Source organism: Schistosoma mansoni, chromosome 2 (assembly GCF_000237925.1).
Source record: "Schistosoma mansoni strain Puerto Rico chromosome 2, complete genome".
NCBI lineage: Eukaryota > Metazoa > Platyhelminthes > Trematoda > Strigeidida > Schistosomatidae > Schistosoma > Schistosoma mansoni.
In genome coordinates this window covers 11,632,516-11,651,165 of record NC_031496.1, presented here as the reverse complement: position 1 = coordinate 11,651,165, position 18,650 = coordinate 11,632,516, and the positions used below count along the sequence as shown (strand labels likewise).

Here is an 18,650-nt window from a genome sequence, read left to right as displayed (position 1 = left end):
ATAAGTTAGTGTCTATTTGGAATCAGTAGCTTAGTGAAAAATGCGCTGGTATTTGAAATGAAGGGTACCAGGTCCGAGTCTCTATGTGAAGGTCGAAGTTAGGATGCAAGTACATCCAGATGGCGAGTCTCAAATAGTATGAAATAGAAGTTCTATATTCCACTAGTAGCCACAATCTGTCTATTCTAAATGTTTAAGTGATAATTTACCTTGGAGCGCTTTATAACCTATAATATTATCAAACACACAAATTTCATGATTTACAGAACACGTCAAATTCTGTTGATATGTAAACAGACAAAATAAAAGGGAAAATAAAGTCACATCAGTGAACAATGAAATGATGACGTGTATGATAAAGAATGAAAACGATTTACATCAGTTATTATAGACTTTAAAGAATATGAATTAGAAATGATTATTGGTATTATTTCTTACTACGGTATAAGTGATGGATATCTACTTCCTGGAACTTCTATTTAAAATTGATTTTACTTCCTTAGTCAGTGATTGTCAGATTGTTATAAGTATTAGTATAACGTCAGTTCCTTCTGATTCCCGTTTTTGACTTCTTTCCTGTGACAACTTATAACAATACATTAAAATATATTATATGTTCTTTCTAACTACCAATTATAATATTTTGGAATGAGACAAGAATGTTTGATAACAGAAAAAACTTGGGTGTATAACATATTACCATTAACTTGGTCACTATCTTAGACTAAATTAGTATTAACATGCTTTTATTATTATGTAACTTTATTACGCTTATTATCATTATATTAAAATCTTCAAGCGCTACACTATGTAAAGACGTCAAACAACAATGACAACTGAAAATAACGAGACGAATTGTAAATAATTAACATTAAAATTATCAGAGATAAATAAAGTCAAGAACAATTTTGTGCTAAACCCTTGGTTTGACTATGTTTTGTAATGTTGGTTTTGTTTGCATTGAGAATTTTGGTGACACGATAATTTATGGACAACCTTTGAGAGATGGTTAAGTAACCTTGATAATGTCCACATAATAGGGGTTTAATAAGGTTTCAAAGCTGAAGTGAGGAACAAACATTTGGATTGACAGTCGGACGTTAGAGTAGGAAATCAGAATTACGGCTTTTATCATGAACTGACATCAGCTATAATGCCAAAGTGCTATTTAGAGGTATGAATGAATTTCACGCCAAAATCCAAAACCTGCTACCTTAAATTTGATCGGTTCGTCCATAAATTACAGTTTAACAACGATTTGAGTCATTTCAAGTACAAAAATATCCAAAATACTTCATAGGATCATGTCTTCATGTATGCATTTTATGGTTATTAAGATTCAGTGAACACGTCAAACCATTTGATGGCTAATGTCGGATTAATCCTTCTGATTATCATAAAACCATAAACATATTTGAGTAAGTTGAGCTAGTCAAAGTATATGTTGATGGAAAATAGTTGGATTGTGTATCGTAATGGTAATTAGAAGGAACTAGAAATCAAGACCAAAACAATAATTAGGTAATCAATTAAATAGATAAGTTAAATTATAGCAATGACCCTGAACGAATCCTTAGCCAATCAACCGTTCTTCCACGGTGTGGGCAACCGGGAAATGATAACTGCCCTCATACCTCTAACAGCACTCAAGACCACTGTATTCATAATCAATCTGACTGACTGAAAATCAACCATAAAATAGTGTTTATTCACAATAAAATCTATCATATAAAAGTAAGTAGATAAACATCTTCAATATGATTAATCATTTTTCTTTCCATATTACACTGAACACAATTTACCTGCATATCAGATAATGCTCTTTGTAATTCTGAAATTTCAGCATCACGTTGATTTAATTCTAAAGTAAGTGATTCTTGATTTCCTATAGCATCATATATTTTATCTAAACGACGTTGAACAGTTTCATGATCTTCAGTTAATGTTTCCACTTTATGACGATAATATGATAATAATTCTTTTGTAGAATCATCTAATTGATTAAGACGATTATCAAGAATATCACTTGATTTTGATGCTACTGATGTTTCTTTTAATTTAGAGGAAAGTATTGTTGAATGGTTGTTCGGAATAGAATTGGTATAATTTTTACATTGTATAGAATCTTTAGCTAATGATGATGACTTCTGTGATTGACGTTTACTGAAATTTTTTTTAAAAGTATATAATGATAAGAAAACAAATCATTTAAATATTTTATCATACGTAAACCGTCTGACATTACATACTACTAAATTATCCTTACAAAGCCCCCAAATGCCCTGGTACGGCCGAGAGTGGGGAGAGTCCTCTCTCCCTCTCCAAATGATCTCATATGGCCACGCGTATATAGCCTCTGCCAAGGAAGTCATACTCACTGCCTTCTCGTGGCGGGGGTGTTGTTTATGAAATTGAGAAGAAGAAAAGCGAATGTCCGGCACTTTAACTGGGTTGGTGGACACAGAAAATCCACCTAGGAGAGTTGGAAAACCCTGATTTCAAACCAATGGTGCACATGGGCTCCAGTATCCTGAAGTAACAAATGGCGTATGAACCAATCATTGGTCATCGGCTACCATGGGACTGCATTTCCTCACGATGCTCCACTGCCTTGTGGATCAGACCTTTAGGTCGAAGGCTCAGGGTGTGGCCCACTAAAAAAACCACCTGATTCAGTTTGGGCATCTGGGCAGTATTTCAACCCACAGACAAATCAAATGAGATTTGTGTGGCGCATATGTATCTTGTGCCCGTTTGTACCAATATTTATGTGTTCAAATAATAAATAAATAAATCCTTACAAAACCCAAAGTATATTAATTAGGGTCAGAAATAGTCGAACAAAATTTATCGTCAGATAAACAGTAAAAAATCACTACCCTCGTATAAATTTACACACTGCGATTGGATCCAAGCTTGTTATGATGAATAGAAACATTTTCAGGTTGTTCATATTGACGTAGTTGAAATGGAATTTATAACTATGACAAAAGTGTCAGGTCAAACAACTGAACTATTAAACTACACATTCATTGCTAAGCATTAACTACTGAGAAAAAGAAAATCGCACCTGTTGTTAAATGATAATACAATATTTAAGTCATGGGTAGATTCAAACTGTTTTTGATGTAGAGGCTTTCAAACTTTTCAAAACTCAGTATGACTTATAATACAAGGTAAACAATAAGTCCATTACACAAATAAATGTTTTGCATTCCTAAGGAAAATTCACAGCACTTATTGGAATCGCAATTATACTTACATACCTTTATGCAACTTATATCCAAATATTTTATGTCTTTAGTCTCTGTATTTGTAGGATTCTGATCCAACGATCAAGTGAAACGTGAAACCGCAAAATCGAAATATTGGGTTTAGCTGGAAAGCTGTACAATTAAAGTAAACAGTATACGGAATAAAGGTTTGCAGACCTCAAATCGTGCAGTACCCCATAATTCATTACCTCGTCAAAGTATAGTGAAACAGAAACCACATCCTATGAAGGGAGTAGGTAAGAGATTCATGATATGCGAAAACGTTTACTGATGACAGGCAAAGGACCAATCAGAAGTCATAATTTTGAAGGACGCAATCCGTTTAAGTCAAGCAAAGTTTTGATTTGTGGTGTAGACGGTAGGGATTTTTCAAAAAAGAGAGAACTATTATCTGGGAGTATAAACAAGTCAGACTTTCGAAAGAATACAGTGTGTATGGAATCAGAGATTAGGTGGCGTTTAAAATTTAGTCGAACGAAAGTAAGCTACTGAATACTGTGAAGTAGTATAGCGTATTGTATAAAAGGTGTGTGCGGAGAAAGTGCGGAGGTCTTATACGTGAAATGTATTAGTTACTTTTTGATTAATTATATTTAACAAAGTCGGGATTGTCTATTTGAATGTGGGACCTTAAACTAAGCTTCATCCGCTGAAATCATTACACAAACAATTTTATATCTAATATCTTCTATACATTTGAAGGCAGATTTCTGTTAAACCGTTCATTCAAATTTAGATGAATGTTCATACAAAACATAAAATAGGAAATATGTATTAATGATTATCTGATAAACACAAAATACATAATCTCTCATGCTTACAAAACATATTGGACAAGTTTCAACACCATGGAAACATATTAGTCAGAAGTTTAAAAAACACTTAGTGATATAATGAGTGAAGAAAATATACTATAAAATGTGAAACTTATATTTCAGAATAAATTTAACATACATTTGGCATACTACTTATAAGTATAAAAGAAACTGTTACCTTAAATTACTGGGTAGTTGTGGTTTGTTTTCATTTCTAAGCGTAACTGGAGACATTACTTGTAAACAACCATTCAAATCCAAGAAAATATTATAGATCCTTTTAAAAAAGTTCAAAAGAAAACCTCTTCGTGTCTGTACTTGAATTAATAACCAAATAAAAATGACAACCACACAAACAAATAATTGGATAGTTTCAATGAATATAGTCTTATTATCAGTAAATTTTGGTAAATAAAAAGTTAACAATTAATAAATCTTTATGACCTAATGGTTATATATATATACTCTTGTGCTAACCAGTGTTGCGTGTTATGCTAGTTGATTAGGTATCAGTAACATATACCATAACTACATCAGTAGATGGTCTGCAGCCCCATCAAACAACGTGCTGTTTCTACTCATATAATTAACAATAAAATTATATGCTCATTAACTCCATCATCTGTAAGTAATACTTCTAAAATACCTACGATCAAATACTTGGAGTTTAACTATGTTTTTTGCCTCAAAAGACCATGTTTCACAGCCGTAAGACAGTAAAAAACAAAATAATGAATAATATGTTGGGTGAATGAACATCTTTCTTGAGCTAGATGGATTACTACTTAGTAAGGGCCAAGGGAGATTTTCTACCTATGAAGAAATTTCATAGGATAACAACCAACTAGGAAAGACTAAACATCTAAGATGATCAAAGGGGTCAACGTACTCTACTACTTTTCTCTCTATGATCAAATTAGACACTGAGATAACACTTTGCATTCAATGGGATACAAACCCAACGCCAAAACTCTTGTATCGCTACTCAAAGCGTTTATAAGACTGCATTTTCTCATCATTTTTATTAAACAGGAATATGCAATTCGCATCCTCTAAATTAACCAAGGCATCTTCGGGTACATGATTTATCCATAAAACATTACATGAAGAATTGCCACAAAAACCCCACCTATGACAGATTTAAAGCGGATAGTTCTAGAGAACAATACTTGATATCGCCAATTCTAATGACTATTCACCGTAAGCTTTAACCTAACCAGTAGTGTTCGAGTATAAAACCTTCAGCAGATTGATGATTTATGATACATCTTGCAATAACAGACAATCCAGAAAAGCACTTCCACTAAAAAAATCAAATGCAACCTTCCGGTCATGAAGTACAACTACATTTAGCAATCGGTATGTTTGAGTACCAAAACTCATCGAAGGACGAATATTTGATCTAAACATCCAAAACCAGGCTTAAAACTTTGTTTCTCACGAAATTATTATCTGCAAGATCCATTTAAGCATCAGATGATTAATGATGCTAATATCATAAACGCTACATTAGGTAAATTCATTACTCTATGATCATAACAAAGGAGGATTTCTGTCCCTCATTATAAACAAGGGTGATCAATAGTCGCGACCAATTTGATTGTATAACGTCCAGATTTTAAACTCTAGCTAACACCTTAGTTAATATAAAAACTGAATCAATATCCCTTAAAGACCTCTGGGTTAAACTACACGGGCCTGTTAATCTACTTAGGATTAGGTCGGTTATAATCTTTACGAATTCGCTAGGAGTTGAATATTTGAAATCGAGCTCGCATTCAAAATGTTTATGAGTGGTGGAGAACTACAGGATAGCTGGAAGCTATTTGTTGAATCTTTTTCAATATTTTATTAATGATTCCAATGGCCCTATCTGAGAGTGGGTCATCGTTCAGTATATTTTGGTGATACCAATGGTTGAACTTTTAGTTACAGTCTCTCTGGGGAGCGTAAACAAGTGTCTAGTGTTGTCCATTTATTATTATTATTATTATCCATTTATTTTGCTTTTGTCTCCCAAAGACTGTAGTCACTGTCAAACTGGTGAGTTTCAAATTGTGAAGAAATGGCTGGTCAGTTTCCATTTATAAATGGTTTTACATATGATATATAGCTGGAAAAGGGAACAAATTATCTTCTATCTACTACATTGCTAGAAACTGATATCCCAATTAAAACATTACTTTTTGGTTGTAATGTCGTGTCTCAGTTATCTTTTCTTATTATGGCATTTATAAGTATGATAAATCCCGGAAAATGTCATGTTATTCATGTAACACCATTCTTACCTTAGATATCACTCGCTACAAAATAATATAAAATTATATTTCCTATACAGTAAACTAAATGCACAAACATCCAAAAATGAAAACTTAAAGCATTATTTTTCAAACGATTTATCAATTTTATTTAAAAGAAAAAACCTGAAATTAAATACAAAAAAATAAGCAAATATCAGCAAAAAATATAATTCATTTATCTGAAGGACTTTCTTTGTTGTTTTTGACTTGTAGATGCAGTAATAACCTTGGGTTCTGTCGGACGTCGCCTGCTTCGGCGGCAACCATCCTTGTACACACTTTCAGCTTGTTCCGCTAATTCTTTAGCCCACGTTGAAGGCCTTTTTAAGAGTCGAATTCTTTCACCCCAACTAACGGCTTCTTTTACTTCGGTTGTTGTTTCCTCAGACTTTTTAGACGAATTTGAAGTGGTAATTTTTGAGGGCGATTGACTAGATGACTGTTTACTAATTTTGTTGTCTGGAGGTTGAGAAACTGGACTGTTCTCAGCGCTTTTACGACTTTTCACTTTACCCCCGACTATTCCAGCACCAACTACTATACCAACACGTGGTGTTTCAATGATATTTTCAATATCTGGAACTTTTACATCCACTGAAGGACTATGAATACTACGCTTTGGGCTGGAAGTAAAACGATTTTTAAGGCAAGTTTGCTTGGTTGAGTTTTCTAATTCCATTGAAAGCATTTCAATACGGTTTAGAGAATCCTATGATGTTATAAGAAGTGAGGAAAAAAGGTTAAGTTATTGACCCATAATTATATCAGTTTTAGACGTTAAATTTAATAAATTTTATGGGCTACATTATTATTTCACTAAGAGATGGTTATCAGCACAGAAAAGTGGCCACAAGTATATTTCAAAAAACTCAAGTTACGAAAGATCCGTTCTAAAATCTGAATCACCTGGAAAATATTTTACCTGGCGTCTAAATTTACCGGTATTTATTTACTTAAACACATAAACATTGGCACAAGGAGGCACCAGGTATGTATGCACCGGGCTGGAATACTCTTCTGGCGCCCAAACCGAAACAGGTGGTTTTCTTAGCAGGCGACTCCCCGAGCCTTCCATCTACAGGTCTGATCCACAAGGCAATCGAGCAACGTTAGATGGTCACATAGTAGGCGGTGATCAACAATAAGTTCATACGCCATTTGTTTCCTCAGGACCTTGAAGCTCATGTGCACCATTAGTTTGGAATCCGTGTTTTCCAACTCCCCTATGTGGATCTTCCATATCCATCAACCCGGTTAAAGTGCCGAATATTCTCTTTTTGTCTTCTCAATTTCGTAAATAACACCTACGCCGCGAGAAGGCAGTGAGTAGGACTTCTCTGGCAGTCCTACTCAGTCCAGAATTATGGATTGATATATTTTGATGTGTAGAGATATCGTGTATGAAATTTCTCAACAAATTTCCAGACTAATGAAACACATGATTAAAGATGAACTAGTTTTCATTTAGTTGACAACACACGTTCTTATCAAAAGCCTACATAAATATTGAGTATAGAATAGCTGTAAGCTCTAGATAGTCTCAGAAAGATATTGGCTCTCTTCAGAGTACCTTTTCAGGTTCCAACTGCAAAATAGTTTGAATCCATATATGTTCGTGTCTAGACGTATACAAAAAACGTACTATTAAAAATATATCCATAGTTGATTTAAAGATGAGAAAAATCATGTACTTAAAATCTGTACTTAAAAAGAAAAGTTTATGTTACCAAAATATTGCAGTGATTTACATCTAATACGACCTGGTTTTGCATTCACTTTGTAGAGATACCGAAACAAAACAATTAGCGACATGAAGCCAAACATTGTTTAAGCCCAAAAGGAAACTAAAGCCTCATCAAGACAAACTGATGTATGAACATTGTTTTCAGTGACTTTAACCATGATAAATAAATGTTGGGATGATCCTGAAAATTTCTCGCAATAGATATGACAAGCTCAGGAAACATTAAGAAGCATTTTATCCAATCAACGTTTGATTAGAAGTTTTGCTAGAAGTATCGCAAAAATGAAAAGTCACATGTAGATGTTCTGATTGGCTGATTACTACACTGTTACTGTGTTTAGTAGCATTCTAGAATTTTCAGGAAAACCCAAGGACTTCTAAAATACTATGAAAACCCTATATTTTCTGTGCATAAATGAACCTTTGGAGTAAAGTGCTTCTCGCATATTTTGCGCCTTTTCTCTCGTGTTCAAGTCGATGTGTAGTTCTAGCTTAGGGGTTACGAGACTAGCTTAGGATCCGAGTATAGCGTTCAATCAGCAAGACCTATCAATAAACATGCCAAAACGTAGACGGATAAGTCAGCCAATGGTCTTGAGTGCTTTTAGAAGTGTGAGGGCGGTTTTCACTTCCCGGTTGCCCACACCGTGAAAGGGTTCTTCTGGAGGTACCTGAAAGGGAAATTGGGTTAGGGGTGGTCTTAGTGACCTGAGAGCATGACCATAGTGCCTAAGAGACAGCTGCTTGAGGCCGACTATACACGACCCTTTTGTAAGTAGTTTTCGTGTTAGTTCCGTACTTGTTGGGACTTTACCGACGGAGACGGAGATCAGTGGGATAAGGCAAGGTGTGCATTTTTAGGGTTGACCTTTTCCCCCGACCCCTCCTTGTTGGAACGCAGTATCGCTGTTATACGGGTTGTCTGAAGGAAATACCTTACTGCCGTCACACTTCTGTACAGTCAGTAGTACGACTCCGCCCTTGGACCTTGGGTTTGCTGCTTTTAGTCTGATTGTTGTTCAACCAACCTGCCTGGCCTGGTAGTACCTTGAGGAACGGTTGTTCCAGCCAGTATGGCCCAATTGGCTCATCACGATAGGCAAGCCCGACCACTACACCAAGGTAGCAGCAAAGGTTGGGCAAATGGATAGACAGCTTTCAAAATAGTCCTCCCGGTACAGGTGATTAGCAGGAGGAAAAACGACGGAAAATTCATAAACATTGAGCAATACTTAGCAGTTACATAAGCTTATTAACAAGGGCTATTTCAAAAAAGGTCATAATTGGTGAAAACATACCAAAAGCGAGGATCAAGAGGCTGTGGCAGTCGTATGTTTATTGCGTTTTCACTATAGCACTTCGAATATAAACTATGATTATTTGGCATAATCACGGCTACTTAAGGTATTTCCACAAATTTCCGTTTCTTTCTAACTAAGAATGGTTTAACAAAGTCAGCAATTTTGTACCACTACATCGTAAAAATTATTAAAAGAAACCGAACTATACTACTTACGGGGAAAGTCACAAGATTTAGGCCTGGCAAGTATTCTTCCTCTGGATCTTCCATTCCCTCATTGCCTTGTATCTTCGAAGAATCCAAAGCAATATTTCCATCATTTACCCTAATTTTTTGTGTAAGTAATCGTTTGGCCTCAGCATAACGCGACAAACTCATATTTAAACATTGTACCGTTTGGTTTAATCCTGAAGGAGCCTGAAGAGCTTTGACAACAGGTAGAGAACAAGTAAGAAGGTCACGTCGATGACTGAAAGTAGCTTTTGATACATCGGATAAACCTTCATCTGGCAAGGCGGCATGGTCTTCTGTAAAATCATCCTGATTCACAGCAGGACTGTCAAAAAGAGGAGCCCCTGGATATAACACTTGCCGCATTGCACAAAATAGAAATGCATTCGCAGCACATAGTTTCCGAAAAACATAATAGACATCTAAGTGTCCTTCGTCACGAGCCTCTGTAGCAACTTGTAAGATCCAAGACCAACTTTTAGGACATACACGTATATGAACCTATTAGTTGACCAAATAAGAATACATAAAACATTGGAACATTATAAGCAGATAGAACTGAGTTGGGGATGAAATTTTAGGAGTATTTTAACATCAAAAAATATAGCTAAGCAACAAAAACTTCGTATCGAACTTAATTTCCACTATCATCAGGAACACATCTAAAACTTAACAAGAAAGCGCAATACCTGCATGATACAATTTAGACGAACAACATTGTCGTGAATTGTCAATGTTGAATCCATTTTGTGATGCCAAAATAAATTTAGGGTTTCAGTCAGTCAGTCATACACAACATAGAATTCGGAAGATGTGTACATCGGTCCAAGTAGTCACATTCAATAAACAAAGCGAGATGAAATTTTCAGAGAAAGTCCCAGAGTAGTGGAGATAACAACAGTATTAGTGGTGATAGGTAAGATTAGGCATCGAAGATACAATTCGAGAAAACGTGGACTATTGGTGTAAATGAAAAAAATATAAGGTGATTTAGAAACTTGGGATCTAAAAGTAAACGAAGAGCGAAAGCACATGCGTCATTGCGAACGATTATGAGCCGTCACCCATGGACTCCAACCATTGGTCACGACAACCATGCAGACCTTAACCAAGTATTTTGCACCTAGCTGCATGAATTAGTCCGATAATCACTGTTTTCATAGACTGATGCCACGTTTTGGTCTGACCACTTCAAGCGGTCAGCATTTGCCGGGACAGTCCGTGTAGCAGGTAAGCATTCTATCAGTGAACTACTGACGTAGAGCCCAATTTTAAGGTGATTAAACAAAAGTTTCACGGCAAAAATGTTCTGATTTGAGGTGAAAGTGAGCAATAAATTTATTAAAAGGACATCCAACTACCTCATTGAGAAACGAAATGAGATTTAATATTACTTTGGAAAATCAGGCCAGACAGATATACACAACGTAATACCTGACACTTTGAATCACTTTAATTCTCTGGATCTCAGATTAGCACAGCAAAATAATTAGCAAGCCAAGATGTGAAGAAGTAATAAAATCAACAATACTACCAAGACAAATGTAAGGGAAAATGTCTGAGGAGACGAATAAATGAAAGGAATAAGAAAAATGTAATGATATTATTCTTAAGATTGATAGAGAGATGAGTAATCAGTGAATATGAGCCACCGTGACTCATTAAGCCGCATCATTTCAAGTTGCTGATCATAGGTTACGATAACGTCAACAAACTCAGTTAAGAAAAAGACTGGATACAGTGGAATTATCTTCAAATATGATGGTTTCAGTGCTGTATACTAATTTGTTGCCGAATGGATCAAAGTAGAGCATGTTTTAAGCAAATAAGCCGCCAATTACCACATATTTTAAGTTGGTAAAAAAATTCTAACATAAAACGGAAATTTCATTGAAATCATCAATCGATTTGAGCTAGATTAGCACTAAAAACCTGGAGGCACTAGAGGGCCGTTTCGTTCCAGTATGGGGCTCCGCAGCAGTGCAGCTCATGATTTCAATGAAACCTAACAATCTTCACAACCCTATACTGACAATTATTATGTCCTCATTAGTGACTAGTTTTGAAAAGAAATTTCCGGAGTTTTAGTGAGGAGCAGTGATCAGTGGAGCTAAATTGTGTCGGGTGTGAAACAGTTACCCAGCAAAGACAATGAAAGATAGTTGTGCAAGATCATGGATTGATTAAAGTTGAAAATTAACACCGTTGGATGCTGGCTCAGTGATCTAAAGGCTGAACTTTCGTGCGTGAGACAGGTCTTGGGTTCGATTCCCACGTATGGGGTTGTAGATGTGCGCCGTTGAGGAGTCTCGAACTAGGATCAAACGGCCAGACAGTGCCTCCAGGTTTTTAATGGTCTGACATATCGATTCATAATTTCAATGAAATCCGACAATCACAACCTCATACTGATAAAACTAAAAGCTTCGTAGAGCAGTAGGAGGATCTAGGCAGTGTTGTGTTCCCAGGGTTCTATGATCAAATCGTTCAGCCTTTATTATCTTTCCAGCCACCATCAGCGGAGCAAACTTCTAATGAAATCTCGTTAATTTTTTAGTGATGTTTCATAGAAATACTATTTGACCTTTACGATTAAACAATCCACCAATAACACCAAGGGCTAGAAAAGATAAGGAGATAAGTAAAACTAGAATAACGGAGTCCTAAATTCTCTAAACATAAAAATCTACCTTTGCTTACTATTCAATGCCTAAAACTATGTTTATAACCAGTGGCCGAGGTAAAGAGCCTATACTCAATAGACCTGTACCTTATCTAATCAAAATGAACAATTCTAGATTGTCATTCAGCCTAACAAAATATTACGCACATACAGGCGTTACCACAGCACATGCAACGCATATCTGTGTTAACTCCGCTGACACTTCGTAAGTTGACTTACCTTTCCTACCTAAAACCCTACTTTAAAAGTAGTCGAGAAGAAAAACAAATAACCTGACCTGGTGTGCTTATGTTTCGTAAATATCAAATAGAACTACTTCTATGGTTATGCAATACATTGAACAGCTTACTTTAAGGAACACTTTTACAAAACAATAAGTAACTCCTTTAATATTAATGAAGACTGTAAGGTGAAGAAGATAAATAAACAATTCCTAGCCACGTAAGAATCTGCAACGGACACTTGTTCGTTCGTCGAATGTTTGGTTGCAGGTGTACAAAATCTCCATTACAATTAGTGAATATGTTTTACCTTTTATTCAGTATTTAGTGAATTACAGCTGAATCTGGACTGTACAAAATATCGCCTCATACAATTGGGATGTGGAGATCCACCATACCCAGTATGTAAAACACTGGCTTATGAAAAAGACTTCCAACTATTGATGATCTATGAATGACAATAAACCTGTCGTATATCGATTAAAACCTGCAAACTCCTCGTCCAGTAGATCGACAATGACGTAAAGAACGCGCCAACGTTGTGGTTACAATCACTTTTGTAAGAAACTATTAGTAGTGCAACTGATTATTAAAGGCTTACTTAAATTTCCAAAAGCAAATTAAGATGAAGGTAACATAAAATTCATGTCTATTAATTAAGGTTGAGCAACAAGTAAGATTACTCCAGAGTAAGATAGTTGAACACTGAATGGGGAGATAATTAGCTATAGAAACACCGATCGGAAACACTTTTTTCGCCGAACAAAGGACCGGATGAAAGATATCCGCCAACTAGCCACGCCCAGGTAAAAATGCAAGCAAAACGTTGGATGCTTCCTAATGCATAGAATATAAATTATGAAAGCACTACTAGTCATTTACAACTCTTACTTTTGATGGAACAAGCAACAAGTTATGTAAATAACGTGCCAATATGGTACTCCCACGAATATACATCAAATTGTGTACTAATCTTATCACGTTTTTGACGTTTCAATGACAATAACAGAGGGAAATACTTAATGTTGCGTAAGGTAACAACTTTGTATAATTATTTCGAAAATCTGTACGAGATAGTAAATTGACACCTGAGGTAGCACAGGTGGGAGAAATATCTCATTTGCGACATGTCGATAATCTTTACCATAGTTGTTATAATGCATTCAACTTATTTAAGCAGAAATCATAAAGTACTAAAACTCACATGATTGCGAATAGGCTGCTTCCCGTGGAAAGCATAGAGGAGGTAAAGTGCGCATATACGAACTAACTTGTTTCTAGATAAGGTTGGCTGAAATAGACTAACCAACCGGTGAAAAATGCAGCCAACTATGTCATATAAACCGTGTTGGCTCTGCCTTCCCTGAATTAAATGGATCATTTTGTACTTCTTCCAGAGCGCCACAAAATCTACAAAACGAGGACTGCCAAAATCGGCGAATTCTTCGGTAAATGCTTCAATATCCTCATCCAAGCCCATGATAGGATTAAAAGCAATTTGCAAATAGTATGAACCATATGTGACACTGTCCTTGTAAACAAAAATAAAATGTAGAATTTTCAATTACTGTCTCTTGTTGTCCCCCCATCGTGGCAATATGACTCCAAGTTATAGAACACGGTAGCCGATTGCACCCTTAAATTGTAAACAATCGTTAACACTCGCGGATGCGCTGCTCTCAAGGTCAATTTTTCAAACCTCAAACTTTGATAAGTAGAAAATAACCTTGTCTCTTTGCCGTCTCTATTATTATTGATAATATACTTGTTGGTTCGCTTTGTTCCTTGAGCGATGACCTTATGTGGGGACCCACATTCTTCTTTAAGAGCTGATTTACCTATTCAGGCTGTTGACCAAGATACAATATCTTTGTAGCGAGCTCATGTAAACCAACGAACTTTTCTGTGTTCTCTTCTTGATGTTACAGTACGGTCCCAGACCTCTGGTACCTACCAACCTAGTTGAACTAATTCTATAGAACTTGAATGTGAGTGTGTTTGTTCTAGGACAGTGATGTTACTAAGACCGGCAGCCGTCATATTATGTGACAAGAGATTTATTTTTGCAATGCGGAAAACTAATATCGAAATGCAGGCGAGCAAAGATAATGGTCACAATGGATTAATCAAGAGTTTAGTCATGCCACAAGTATTCGGAGTTTGACAAAGTCTGTAAACATAACACCTTTGTAATCGAAGTATACCAACCCATTCAAATCAGAAGTCAGAAATGAAGTGGTTCGAAGATACATTTGAAATACTATCGATGTATTGGAGAGTGCTTAAGTAATTATGGCCAGTAGTTGGAAGGGATGAGTAACATGGAGTACCCACTTGTGATCTGGTGTGGTTGCGTGACCAAGCCCACTCAGCTAGGATGTTCGTACTAGAACTAACAAGGTCGTCGTCAATGTCAAGAACTTACAGAACCATTTGTTTTATGGATTTATTTACCGCTGATGGCAAAAACGAACGGACCGTGTTTGTAGGGTCGTCGTCTGGGTTCGGACAAAACATCTGGTGTTGGACCATAAAATATCAACTTTATATGTTTGTTCATCTATCTCTTAATGATATGTCATTGTTATACCAACCTGTGAAATTTTGAGGCACGATGACAAGATGACACTCGACAATCCAGACTCACTTCAGCACAGTAAAGATTAGATCTGTCTAATGCATCTCTGTATTTATATTATTAAGATACAACTGTTGGTTATTTTTGTGCAAGTTTCAATATAAATCCAATACAGTCGCTAAGAGTTCTAATTCTGGTGTTAAGCCAATTTATTACTACTTCAGTTCAGTTGTGTTGATTTGATCAGGTTATACTTTGATTCGATCTATCAACATTGCATACCTCAGTTAATTTAACTGCCTGAATATATACAAAGCAATGGCATTATTCAAGTTCTTATTTAATTCACTGGCCACCAGCCATTAAAATAAAGACAAGGAACATAACAAATTATTCAAACGTCCAAGGTTATCAATAGTGTTGATATGAAGTAAACATCGACAGTTCCCATGGCTGTGAATGTCTCTGCACCAGACATTAGTATGATTCCTGACAAAAACACATGCAGACAAGTTGATCTGCAGTTTGACCCCACTTTTTCTGTACAAAAACAAGAGTCTGTGGTATCGTTAGTACTTGTGAGCATGTAAAAGCTATATATGAATGATTTACCCATCTCCAAACAGCGATTAAAAATAACTTCTAGTACCAGTCTGACTCGGTATGACTGAATTATATTGATGTCAACGAAATATATATATCCTCTTTAGGTATCATTACCAAGTTTTGATTTGATAATTTTGAATAAATTGAGCATTGGGTAGATTGTTATACAAATATATCATTTGTTTATCCTCTTTAGGTATGTACAAATTCTGTTTACTTGACAAACTTAGGACGATGGTATATCAAGTGTCTGATATAAGTGCAAATAGACGAATCAAGGCAAATGTAAACTGGAGTGGCATAAATAACCGACTTCTTAAATAGCAGGTAAAGAGATAAGCAAGTGTACAAACACATGTGTACTATCATAGATCTACATTCAAGGTCAAACATGTAGATAACAGAATGACTAAAAAAATTAAAATAACTCATCTGTCCAATAGTTAGAACGGGTCACCTAGGCGTTTAACCATGTTCATTCCTGAGAACTCTAACCTAACCGAAAACGGTCAACAAAAGCAATCTATCAGTTTGAAAAGTACTTTTATTGAAATCATGGTACAGATTACCACTGAAAATGCTCCGGTAATCTGAATTTTTACCTCCGAATTTAGAAATTCTTCCATGAAAAACTAATTAAGATCAATATGAGACTATTAGTACTTGAAAAACATGCCTCCAGGTCCACCTCTTCAGTTTATGAATATTGATAGATGTAGCTTACTCTGGGCTGTCCTTAATCACGAATCTCCATGATGATTATTCATTTTGTACATTGTTGGAATTCCGAATACGCTCATGGAGTTCCCTCCGACGTGAATACTGTTCCATTTGCGACAACCAAATTACAAATCGGAGAGTTCTGAGTATTACTGGTTAACGTGCTGATTCCTCGAGGGAAATATGACCACAAGGAAGCCAAAACGGTTGAAAAATCACTTTCAGACTCCCACGTATGAGAGTTTATATAACGCCCTTGGAACTACGATAGAATTACTAACTCCAACGTTGTTCGACTAAACTTGGGCAAAAATTTATTCCCAGCCAAACACCTATGGTTGATAGTACCACTCACTCACAGTGAAAAATGAGTTTTGTTTTTCCCTGGGCCCAATCTAGTCGCTTGCTAATTGCCTAATTTGTTATGAAGAGATCTAACTAAAGATATTATCATGCCTCAGTGAGACTATGATAGGTAGAACTAGTAGTTGTAAAGACCAGAAAACCAAGAATTCCAGTGGTCTTATGCTTTTGGATTCTTTATTATGTGTCGTCACTTTAAATATATCGAAAGTTGATAATAACTGCATCACTGTTTACCACCAGAGTTGGTGATCTGTATCAAATGATTGGGGACCGGCTGAAGTCAAAGTCATACCTCGTGGTTAACAACTAATGTGGATTATTTCTTCTTCGTATTCGGGCAATATGGTTTTTTGATGACTGTACAACACAAACGACATTATTACAAAAATATGTCAGTAAATGTAAATACATGGAACAGTGTACGACCACTTATATACGGCCAGTCCATGGAGCGCGATTAACTAATGTACGTTCGTTGTCCGTGAACTTGACGAGGATCGGTGAACTGTTCGACATTCATTAACCCAACTGCCGGATGGCTTGGCTTGGGTCCGGTGGTATTTCACTGACCCTACATAGAAACAAAGTGTAAGACATTAGGGAACTGAGTAGATGAGGATATTCACTAAATTCTAATCAAATAGGAAAAACTGTTTCTGTAAAGCAAGTAACGATGCTCTATCTTAAAAAGAGGACGGATAAATTTGATTTCTATCGGATGTGAGTACTCAAGTTGTAAGGTTGTAATTGTTAGAAATACGAGAATCATACAACTCATTACCCCTCAGCAGTAATACAAGGCTTTAATAAGTAAGGAAGATAGATCGCCTAACTTTCGGTGATTTACTAAACTTCGTCAACACCATGGAGAACTAAGGAGGATAAATTTCCCAGTCACGTGGTTCAGGCACGTGGAGCAGTGTAGTCGTTGTCTATGTGCGTTAGCTCTTGTTAATCCGTTCTATTTAACATATCACCCCACCTTTAAGACTCTGTATTCTCTCTGAGAACATCAAAGAAGCAAGGAAACCTGTCACCAGACAAGGGTGGGAAATCGTTGAATGGTGTTACTCTGACTTGTGACTAAGCACGTTGGTCAGTCGAGTAGTTCCAGTCAACTATCGAAGATTAAGATTGTCATTTGAATGTGATGAAGATACCTAGGGTATTGTAGTTTGACAACACTTTACCAGTAACACCTATAATTGAATCGCGCCCACCCAGTAAAAACAAAAGTCAGAAGCGAGGAGGTTGGAAGATATATTTGATCGATTATCAATAGGTTGAGAAGTGACTGGTCTAATCTGGCTAGTGATCGCTAGAGATGTTGCTAACGCCGTACCAAAACGTGATCTGGTGCGGATGCATGACCAAGCGCCTTCAGCTAAATGAGTCCATTAAAACTAATGTGTTTAGCATCCAATGTCGAACACTTACAGAGCTTTGACTTTGGGGATTTATTTACAGCTACAGATCACTCCCCCCTATTGAGGTAGTGATGACCCTACGACGTGGCCAGACAGAAGTTTTAACCCAACAAATTTGTCTTTGGTAAACACTCTTCTGATAGCTTACTATGTCTAGCAACATCTGGTCGTCTTTCCTTACTATAACGGGCCATGAAATGCAGTATAGTTATCGGGTAACAAAGTACAATCGAAATTTCGGTTCTTCATAAACTTCATCGTTATTTTCCAGCCGTCCTGGAAAGGAAAAGATAGAATGTGTAAGTGCATGTCGAAATACACTCGTACTTGCCTAAAGACACAAAACGAGCGAAAAAGGTAAATAAACTAATACTCTTGCGACAG

At 36.2% G+C, this 18,650-nt stretch overlaps 1 protein-coding gene across 1 annotated transcript in view; it reads right to left on the bottom strand.

The window, feature by feature from the left end:
- Smp_045310 (hypothetical protein) overlaps positions 1-14,250 on the bottom strand; it is a 33,899-nt gene extending 19,649 nt beyond the window's left edge. Inside the window, exons 1-6 of the mRNA XM_018795676.1 lie at positions 14,138-14,250; positions 13,774-14,100; positions 9,651-10,166; positions 6,579-7,099; positions 4,269-4,367; positions 1,803-2,163 (exon numbers count right to left, since the gene is read on the bottom strand). Coding sequence (XP_018649965.1) covers positions 1,803-2,163; positions 4,269-4,367; positions 6,579-7,099; positions 9,651-10,166; positions 13,774-14,100; positions 14,138-14,158 — 1,845 coding nt within the window. The 5' untranslated portion in view covers positions 14,159-14,250. The remainder of the gene's footprint in view (positions 1-1,802; positions 2,164-4,268; positions 4,368-6,578; positions 7,100-9,650; positions 10,167-13,773; positions 14,101-14,137) is intronic.
- Positions 14,251-18,650: the final 4,400 nt, after the last annotated feature.